Source organism: Onychomys torridus, chromosome 8, assembly GCF_903995425.1.
Source record: "Onychomys torridus chromosome 8, mOncTor1.1, whole genome shotgun sequence".
Classification (NCBI taxonomy): Eukaryota; Metazoa; Chordata; class Mammalia; order Rodentia; family Cricetidae; genus Onychomys; species Onychomys torridus.
The window spans coordinates 66260216-66271072 of record NC_050450.1 but is presented as its reverse complement, the minus strand read 5'-3'; the positions used below and the strand labels follow the sequence as shown (position 1 = coordinate 66271072).

At 46.9% G+C, this 10857-nt stretch overlaps 1 protein-coding gene across 1 annotated transcript in view; it reads right to left on the bottom strand.

The window, feature by feature from the left end:
* Positions 1-262: 262 nt before the first annotated feature.
* The window catches only part of Sez6 (seizure related 6 homolog), a 42100-nt gene continuing 31505 nt past the window's right edge, over positions 263-10857 (bottom strand). The window contains exons 4-11 of the mRNA XM_036195258.1: positions 4871-5104; positions 4153-4347; positions 2583-2774; positions 2304-2501; positions 2001-2039; positions 1633-1750; positions 1445-1547; positions 263-1314 (exon numbers count right to left, since the gene is read on the bottom strand). Of these exons, the coding sequence (XP_036051151.1) occupies positions 1285-1314; positions 1445-1547; positions 1633-1750; positions 2001-2039; positions 2304-2501; positions 2583-2774; positions 4153-4347; positions 4871-5104 (1109 nt within the window). The 3' untranslated portion in view covers positions 263-1284. The remainder of the gene's footprint in view (positions 1315-1444; positions 1548-1632; positions 1751-2000; positions 2040-2303; positions 2502-2582; positions 2775-4152; positions 4348-4870; positions 5105-10857) is intronic.

Here is a 10857-nt window from a genome sequence, read left to right as displayed (position 1 = left end):
AGAGGAGGAAAGGAAGCATTGGGGTGGATGAGCACTTGAGGTAGCGAGCCCCCACACCCCTGTGGTATTAACCATAGGGACTCTCACTGGAGCAGCCATCTGTGACACTAATGTCTTGGGGCAGTGTTGCCTAATGAACTATATATAACACTTTTTCTCATAAAATCTAGGGGTGATTGATTGGTGGGTCCAGCAGGTCTTCGAATGCCAAGATCCACATCACATTCATCTACCACCTCTCTTCCCTCCAAGAAAGCACCGTTCACACTGCTTAATAGTTTTTTTTTTCCAAAAAACGCCATTTTAATAAGGAAACAACAGAAATAAAAGATTGTTCTCTGGCTGGAGCCCAGATCCCATATAATACATCGTATGTACAAAGTGGCCTTCGGTCTGGACTGGGCTTCCTCCTGGGATTTCTGACTTTAGTTCTGGGCCACATTCCTGGGTCCTTGGACTTCCGCTCCTCTCCAGAATGTACCTGCCCTCTCCTGGTGTGCCATAACACAGTGGCAGGAAGGAGGTGCATGGTGCGTGGCTCAAAAGAGGGACTCGTGGGAAAGGGGGGCATTTGTGACAGCCAGATAAACATCAAGGAAGGTCTGTCCCTCCTCAGAGTAGAGGGATGCTGGGGAGCAGTAGGGTGTCCTGCTTTGGTGTGGAGCATGAGTGTCCAGTGAAGCCCAACCTGAGCTTGGGACAGAGTCCCTGAACCTTTTAAGATTCCTTAAAATCCTCACCTCCCTGGGACAGGGCAGAAGGCATAACTCCAATTCTGAGCCGTTAGAGAAGACTAGACATCGCCCCGAGGGGCTGGTGGTGGCATGCCAGGACTACCAAGAGGTCACCGTTGAGAATCATTTTGGCCACTGGTGATAGCCCTGTGGGGGACACTCTGGTCCCATTTCCACTGCTACAAATCAGCTCTTCCGGAGTCCCCACATGCCAGGGCCGGATGATGGCAATGTGTAGAAAGTGCCTCTGCTCTGCCTGAGGTCCAGGATAAGAGAAGCAGGAGAATGCCGGCTGGTGGTAATGTGCTCCAGCTCTGTTCTGTCAAGGGGCACCTGACTCGGACCCAAAGAAAGGCCCGAAGTGGGCAGTGGCGCCAAGAAAATAGGCCACCGTGGGCATTGCAGGCAGGGAAGGGTACAACTTCTTGAGGGATTGGTGGTGTCTCTTCCCAGGTGGTATGTACAGGAGGTGAAGGGACAGCAGAGAGCCGGCAGCCCTGCCACTGGCCTGTGGTGCAGGCCTGCGTGTGCATCCACGGGCTGCTCCCACCTAGATGGAAACTTCATATTCTCTCGTCTCCTGCAAAGGAAAGAGACTGCGGGAAGTTGGACACTTGTAGATTGCTGGGGCCAGAATCCACCTTCCCAAGGCCAAGGAGGGGCAAAGAACTGAGTCCTGATGAGGTTTCTAGGCCAACATGGATACTTACTCCAGTCTCATAAGTTGGGTTGTCAAACGCTGACTCCACCGTGATGCGGTTATAGGGGCGAGGATGAGTTCGGGGAAGTTGCAGGGGACTTTTCCCCTGGAGCCTGTAAGAACAGAGGAGCCTGGGAGGCAGGAGCGCAGGGCAGGAGTGAGTTGGGTATGTAGAACAGGAAGAGACGCCAGACTCACCTGGAGAAGTAGAGGTACACACCTCCCACCAGCAGCACCATGGCCACCAGCGGTAGGAAGATGGCAGCCGCCATGTGGGCAGCATCCAGGGCACTGGAGGTGGCAGGTGCTTTGGCAACTGAAAGCAAAGGGTGGGTGGGATTGGAGCTGATGTCCCTGTCCCTTAGAACCTATGTCCCCTCCCTTCTCAAGGGCATTCAGAGACCAGCTCCCATTAGCTGGCTAGGGTAGGCAAGAAGAAGCGTTATGCTCTTCTAGGCCCAAACTGCTCTCTCTCTGCCTTCCATCTGTGGGAACCCACAGCCTGGGAGCTGTGAGAACCAAGTGCAGGGGACCACCATATCTGGCTCCCAAGCATGGGGACTCACCATCCAGGCTACGGCCGTTGTAGAACCCATCCAGAGAGGCTGGAACAAGAGGGGAGGGCCAAGGGCAGTGGGTGAGCCCGATGGACCAAGCCACCAATGTAAGGTGCACAGAAGTGGGCTGGTCACGGGGGAGGAACTGACCAGGGAGAGCCCATGCCTGCATGGTGTTAGATCAGAGACGGGCAGAGACTGGGGGACAGGAAGGGGCATGGGCAGGTGCTTCTGATTCTCCACATGGAATTGTTTTACTACAATGGTTGATCTATGGTCCAGACAGGGTTTTAAGGGAGCAGCAGCACTCACCAGCCCTGCAGATGGGTGGGGGGTCACTCCAATGTGAGGGGTGTCCAGGCACACATTTGATGCTGGCCTGGCCCTTCAGCACATAGCCAGGGGCACAGGAGAAGTGGATGGTGGCCCCCGCTGGGTGAAGCCGCTTCTCAGGACTGCGGGCACCATTCTCAGGGGCACTGAGGCCATGGCATGGCTTGAACTGTTCCACTGCAAGGCAGGCAGAGTCAGGTGAAGGTGTCAGGTCCCCCTCTTTCTAAAGGGCATCCCTCCCACACACTCCACACTTACAGAGACATTTGGGGGCCCTGTCACTCCACTTGGGGCTGCCAGCCTGACGATCATGGCAGGTGAGGATGGCACTCCCCGTCAGCACAAAACCCTGGTCACAGATGTACTGCACAGTTGCCCCCACAGGAAACTTGGGGCTAGATACTAGACGTCGGCTGTGTTCCACATCCCCTGGGTCACGGCAGGATGTCACTGTGACAGAGGGGAAGGAAAAGCAGGGGAGGCTCAGCATCTGGGGCCACAGCTCAGTTGGGAAGAGTGCTTTGGAAGCACGTATGAAACCCCGGATTTAACAGACAGCACTACATGACCCCGGGCTGGTGGTGCAGGCCTGTAATCCCAGCACTCCAGATGGTGGATGTAATCCCAGTGTTAAGAAAGTGGAGGCAGGAGGATCAGAAATTCAAAGTAATCCTCAGTTTCATAGAAGCTCGAGGCCAGTCTAGGCTAGAGACACTATCAGGACAGGACAAAAGAAAGGCCTGTTCACCCTGGTTTTCTTCAGCGTGGCACAGGCCAGCTAATACCAGGCTATATGGCTCTACTCTCATTTAAATGTCCACATCTTTCTTTTTTTGGTGTTAGAGCCCAGGATGGCATGCATGCCAGGTGATACTCTACCATTGAGCTATATCCCCAGCCTTTTGTCTCCTTCCTTCCTTCCTTCCTTCCTTCCTTCCTTCCTTCCTTCCTTCCTCTCTCTCTCTCTCTCTCTCTCTCTCTCTCTCTCTCTCTCTCTCTCTCTCTCTCTTTCTAATTATTTACTTTTATTTCATGTGAACTCATGTTTTGCCTGCATGTATACCTGTGTGAAGCTGTCAGATCATCTGAAACTGGAGCTATAGGCAGTTGTGAGCTGCCATGTGGGTGCTGGGAATTGAACCTGGGTCCTCTGGAAGAGCAGCTAGTGCTCTTAACCTCTGAGCCATCTCTCCAGCCCCTGCTTCATTTTTTAAAAATGTATGTATGTATGTGTGTGGAGTTTATGTGTACTGCACACATGTAGATGCCCACCAAAGCTAGAAGAAGGTGTTGGATCCCCTGGAACTGGTTACAGGAGGCTCTGAGTTACCTGATGTGAGTGCTGGGAACCAGAGTGGGTCTTCTGCAAGAGCAGTAAGTGCTCTTAGCCACTCAGCCACCCCCCTATACACACCTTTTGGGGGGCTATAAATGCCTCACACTGTACCTTCAGCAGTATTCAAATTCCTGATCCTCCTGCCTCAGCTTCCTGAATGCTGAGATTACAGGCATGTGACACACCAGGCCTGACTGTGCCTACCATTTTGCTGATGTATCCTTTCTCCACTCACCAAGGTCAGCAAAGCCAGCCATTCCTTTCCCATGTGTGTGAGTTGGCAAGTACTGCCCGGTCATCAACCAGGCGGGAAATGCTCGCAGGACTTACCTGGAAGTCCTGCGACAAGGGGTCATGTCTATTTCACAGATAAGGAAACTGAGGGGACAAGTTGGAAGAACAAGAATACTAGTAGAAACAGGACCAGTGCTAGATTTTCTCTGAGAACACAGGAGTCAGGCTGGGAGGGACCATGGGGACAGGCACACTCACCCCTCTGGCATGAGGGCAGGTCCTCACTCCAGCTTAGGTCCCACTGGCACATGAGAATACTGGACCCCACCACCTGGTAGCCAGGGTAGCACTGGTAGGTGACCACTGTGCCATGCACCAGCTCAGGCTGTGACGGGCTCTTCCAGCCGTTGGGGATCTCGGGTAGCTCTGGGCATGTATCATTGCGGGGCACCTCTGGGGACACAGAAGCAGGGAGATGCAGCCCCTTGGCCAGCACCAAAGTGACTGTGCCAACCCTGAGGTCTCTTTGGCTCCTGCAGATTATCCTGGGCCTAGACTGGCTCAGGAAAGCTCAGGGACTCAGCTTCCCTTCTCAAGCCCCACCCGCTTGCCCATCCCCTGACATCACCGAGTCTCCCAAGATTCCAGGATTATCATCTTGGCTTTGTCTCTACTCTCAGAAGCATGAGCCTCAGGCCTGAGAGATGGGCAAAGCAGGGGGAGGGAAATCACTCCTGTCCAAGACTGTCAGAAAGGAAGGCCCCGGCACTTTTCTGTGCTTCCTGTTTTTGTTAGGAAGTTCCTGCTGCCTCCCCAAATCTCTCCTGCTCTAACCAAAGGCTCCCGGTGATGCCTGGTGCCCTCCCAGGTCTTGCTTGTCACAAAGGGCATCCAGGCTCCTTGTTGCCCGGCGCTGCGCTCTTTGACCCACCGTAATTTGGGATCTTCAGTCCAAGTCAGACAGTGACAAGCTCACCAAAGAAGTGGATGACAAATCCTTGCTGGTAGCCCAGCACCGATGTCCCAGGATCTGACTGGAACTGGATGGTGACATCAGCCATGGAGGTAAAGAGCTTGAAGTGGCCACGGGGCCCTGAGTATTGGCCCAGGACCCGGGCTGTCAGGTCATCCCCATCGTAGATGGTCAGCAGGTCCCCAGAGCCTATGCGCAGCCTGTAGAGGAGGAGGATCAGGGCAGGACAGGCTGGGGGGGGGGGGGATAGGGGGGGGTGGGGTGGGGGGCGAGGAGGGGGGGGAGGGGGGAGCGGGAGGCGGGGGGGGGGAGGGAGAGGGGGGGGGGGGGAGGGGTAGGGGGCCGGGGGGAGGGGGGGGGGTGGGGGGGTGAGGGGGGGGGGGGGGGGGGTGTGGGGGGGGGGGGGGGGGGGGGGGGGGGGGGGGGGGGGGGGGGGGGGGGGGGGGGGGGGAAGGGGGGGGGGGGGGGGGGGGGGGAGGGGGGGGGGGGGAACAGGATGGGGGGAGGGAAGGAAGGGGAGGCGGGATCCTGGGCAGGGCGGCACATGTCTGATGCTCGGGATTCCTGACTCGGCACCACTCAAGATTTCTCGGGACCAGCGGGGTCAGAAAATCGGAATCGTTTCCGGTCGATATTTCGTTATCGCACTTATAGGAAGCGGTCTCGGAATACCATGTTGCTGCTGGTATAGTATGGTGTTGCACCATGCCTTCTCGCCGTCTGATGATTAAATATGGAAAAACTTTGGGGTTTGGGAGACCCTCACTGGTAAATAAGTACTAAAGAAGTATGCCCACTACAGCAAAGCTTTTTGGTTGGTTGTTGACCTATGGTGTCCTAGTAGAGACATTCGTTTCCTCCCATTAAGGGAAATTCCATTTTAAATAATTTTCTATATGTTATTTTACCAGTGGTAGCTGTCCATAAATCCATTTAGGGTTTTTGGTTTATTATCTCTTCCCATAATTCCTCCTACACATTGCACTATCTACTTTTTCTACCAAAATAAAATGCCTTCTCTTCATTATTCCTTTTAGCAGATTGTAGTAGTGTATTCTATCTAAATTCCACTTACTAAGTCCTCCTTCATGGATCTATTAGTATTTCCGTGAGCCTTCATGAATGTTTCAAATGAAGACATGTATCTGAAGATTCAAAGACCCAACATCATAAATGAGCCAATAACATGATAGCTTGTCTTTTGAGTCTCTGTTATCTCATTAAAAATGATTGTTTCTTTGGACCTCTATCCATTTAATTGCAAAATTTATTTTTATTAAAGCCGAATAATGTCCATTGTTAAATATACTACTGTCATTATCATTTTCAGGTTGGTGGACATCTGGGTATTCTATTTTCTGGCTATTGTGAACAGAGCAGCAATAAACAGGAATTAATCAGCTACTAACAGTAAGGATATGGCAAATAGAGTCTTTTATACCCTTCAGAGTGGTAGCATTGGGTCAGGTGGTACGATCTTTTTTAAATTGTTTGGGAAACCTCCAAACTAGTTCCATAGCAATGTTCATCAGTGTTACTCCATCAGTATGAATACACATTCCTCTTTTCCCAACTCCGTCTTGGATTTGTCATCTTTGATTTGGAATTTAGCATTTGGACTGGGATGTATGAAAAATCTCAAAGCATTTTTAACTTTTATTTTTCTAATGGCTTAAGAATTTTAAGACACAGCAAAAAACCAGAAATAACAATAAACAAATAAAACAAAACCAATAAAAAGTTCCCTCAGCTATTTTGGAATTTTCCATTTCAGAACTCTGGTTTAGTCCTAATGCCCGTTTGTTGGATTGTTTACATGTTTTACTTTTTGAGTTCTTGAATATTTTGGGATAGTAAGCCTTTGCAGATGTTACTTGTAAGGCCATTTTTTTTTCATCTGTGTTTCCTTCTGTTTTTGAGCTATTTTGGTCTTCGTTGTAATAAGATATTTTGGTTTCAAAATGGTCCAATTTTATTTGTTGGTCATAGTGCCTGTTGCTGAGTCCCTGTTCAAAGTGGCTTTTCTGTGGCCATTGAGCTCAAGTATATTCCTCTACTTTTCTTCTTTCACTGTAAAAGGTGTCAAAGCTTATGTGATGTCCCTTATTCCATCTGGAGTTGACTTTTTATGTCGGTGAAGTAATAAGGATCTTGAAGAAATAATGACTAATTTCCCAAATCCTTTGAAAGTCTTGTAATATACAATCAAGAAGCTGAGTAACCTGAAACTGTTAAATATTAGAAGGTACGTGGTGAGACACATGAGAATCAACATTTTTGAATTCTAAAAATGTAAAACTGTGGATCTCCAGAGATGACTGGTCACTATCAGATAACAAAATCATGAATAAATCAACAGTGAGAGCTTATTGGGAGGTAGGGAGGACAAATGGACTGTTGTAGTTATATTGTTTTTATTGATTAATTTATTTTTTACCTATTGTTGTGGTAAAATACTGAGAACTTTGGGGAAAGGTATCATTCATTTATAACTATCAGGTAGATCCCATGGTGAAAGGGAAGCTAGGGCCATGAAATTAGATAGGAACTTAGTGGAGAAAATGACCCACCACCTACTCCCTGCTTCACACCCTTCTGCTGTGGGAGTGTATCCCTCAAACTGTGGAGCCAATCTGAACTCCACATTCCTTGCAGTCCTTTGGTGTTTTGACACAGATGAGAAGAGCACACTGATAAGAGAAAGCTGGCACAAAGAGTGTTGACGATGTTGGTGACAGAACTGGACTGCATAGGCCTTGGAGTTACAGTCTGTTATTACACTACATTCTGTCTGTATCCTGAACATGTGAAGTGAGACTCAATCCAGAAGTCATGGACTAAGTTCTGGTGGGAGACTGTCAAGTCGGCCATACTTGTCTGCTGTGACACTATTGTTCTCGACGCTTCCTTAGGTCTTGGATAAGAAAAGAAGAAAATATATAAAACAGTACAGCTTGGAATGAGTGAAAGGAAGATGGCTGGATTTTAAAAATGCTTCAAAGAGTGGTCTGTCTGGAGAAGGCAACTGCAACGTTAAAGAGTTTTGGGCATACGAAAATGATTTCTCATTCTCTTTACTTGGCCATAAGAGCCTGAACGGATAAACTTCATCCATCAAATGCTAACAAAAACATAAAATACAAATTAATTCAAAATTGCAAATCTTGCCAAACATGTCCATTGAAGGGCCTCTGCTTAGAACAACCACCCACAGAACTGCTTTCCCATGTTCAGCTTAGGGTGTCAAGGGCCTTTCTGTCTGTGCTAGGAAGCTAGACTACAGTCTTGAGCTAAGAAGCAGAGCTGAGCAGTGTCCATCCACAGGATTCTGATCTTGCGCCATACAAATGTAAGATTACAAGGCATGAAAGATTGTAATAAGGGTACAGAATCCTACTGAGTCTAGTTAAGTGTGGCAGGGTTATATTCCTTTCAAAAAAGCCCAGAAATGCCTGCCATTCCCATGAGGCATGTGACAGACCTCCATGATGTGGAAATGCCAGAACCATGGGACATTTGCATAGAAAAGCTGCCAGGCACAAATAGAGCTGCCCAAAGTGGGGCTGGTATGGTCTGATCTCATGGAGACCAGAATGATTGCCACAACAAGCCTCAGATGATGGACATGAAGTTTCAGGGAATATCGATGAGGAATATTCCCCCTCCTCTGTGTGTTGTATGCCAGAAGAAGGTGTTCAGGTTTATTTGTTTGGTTTGCTTTAATTAGGAATTCACTTTAAGAAACTCCTTACAGTCTTAGAAGAGTATCTGAGTATTGAAACAACAAACCACCAAAATTGTTAAGATTAGGATGATTCTCAGAAAACTGCATGCAAGAGGGAATGTTAATGACTTCAGGTTTTATGTTTGGATTTCAAGTTGTTCAGAGGGCAGACTGTGATGGTTAATGTTTTATGTCGTGTTACTATATATTAGAATTAGTGGGAGACATACGTCCTGAGCCTCTATGGTATATAACATACAATGCTACATATGAGAGACCATCCACCATGAATGGTGGGAGCATCATCCATGTGGCTAGGTTTCCTGAAGTGAATAAAAAGAAAAAGAGAAGAATTGAGCAAGAACCAGATTATCACTGCTTTTGGAGCCTGTGAAATACAATTGTGGGCAGCTGGTTCACTCTTTCAAGTAGCCCTTCTAAAACTTCAAGAGACTGTGCTCTCTCAGAACAGAAACCATAATTAACACCTTTCCTAACTGTTTCTGTCAATTGTTACATCAAAGAAATTATAAAATCACGAATATCTACTAATTATAAGTTTAAGTCCACTGGAATGCAAGTCTGGAGTACACTTGTGACAGCAGAAGGAATGGGGTGTGTTCAAGAAACGGTTTTTGTACTATGAAACTACAAATGAAAATGAGCTTGTGGAATTAGCAGTGGTTCTTGAGTTAATCACCACGGATATAAACAAAAATAACAGACAATACACTGAGATGAAATACAGTTAGAGCTAAACACAAAAATTACACTAATGAAAGACTGAAGGAAATTAAAAATGAACCAAATTAAAAGAAACATGCAGAGGGAGAGACAGAAAGACAGATGAGAAACAGTGACAGAGACTAACACAAGAAACAGAAGAGAGAAAATAGTAAATTATGACGTATATTTTTTTTAATCCAAATGTAATTAATTCATGTATTAAAATACAAGCTGGAGATTAAGGTTAAAAAGGTGAAAATCTACAAAAGATGACTATAAAAATTGCAACTTAAAAATAAGAACATAAAAATATTAAAATAAAGAAATACCCCAAAATTAATCATCAATATAGTAGCCAAAACAATGAGTTAGGTATGTATATTCAGATAAAATTTATTTTAAGTCAACAGGTAAATTCAGATGAGGAAAAGTATTATAGTTGATCAAGATCTCACCACAGAAAAAACATGTAACAAATTATAAACCTGTAGTAGATGAAACAGTCTCAAAATATGCAAAGAAAATGGGACATTAAAAGAAGTGCAAAGTCAGTTGGTGGCATGGATGTGGAAAGATGCTTTTTCCCACTTCTTTGCCCCTTGCCACCTTATGCAAGCAGGAGAACTGGTCCTGGTTATGAGACCTGAGAGTCTGGCTCTGCCCCCATCAAAAGCTGTCAAAAGCAGGCAATAAGGCTTATCTGGGCAGCACACTCTGTTTGTCAGGGGACATGGAGAAGCCCAGCCATAAGGGCATGAGAGTGGGAGAACTGGCACTGGTCCTCAACTAATTGCAGCATTCAGGAAGAGAAGGCCCTGCACCTTTCTAGGTCCAAAAAGAGTAGAATTGTTCTCCAGTGGTGTGGGTTACAGGTGAGCTGCCAAGGGTGTGAGAGCAGGAGACTAGCCCTTCTCCTTACTGCCTACTGCATTGGAGGAACTAGCTGAAGCATTACCAGAGAGCTTCCCTGATGGAACTTTGAGAGGAAGCTGGGAGAACAGACCCATAACCAGGGCTATGAGTTAGCTCCCAACATCCATCCTCATCTGTGAATTGCTGGAGCATTTGACTCTACAGAAAAACTGCAGGACTCCATTGACCCAAGTCAACACCAGGATATCAAAGAGGAAGCTCCAGTGGAGTACTCAGTTCAACTTAGTGTAGGAGAAACAGGTGACCTTGAATCAGACAATGACTTATTGCATATGAATACTTTACAAGTAAAAATAAAGAGTAAATTATATACTGTTGCTCAATGGGCCCAGCTTCCATGGCTAGAGTTTCTGTTGTTGTGTTGCTGTTTGAATATTATGTTTCTATTTTAAAATTTTATTTTATTTGGGGACAGGTTGCCAGGCTAGAATGACAGATATGAAGGTAGGCGATGAATAGATGGGATGCAATGATGTAAAACCCACAACGAATCAATGTAAAGTTTTTAAAACAAGAACAGCTAAATCAAAACTAACCATAGAAATATCATTCTAAGACCATGTGACTGAACATCAATGAAAAATAATCAGCTTGCGACTTTTGATTG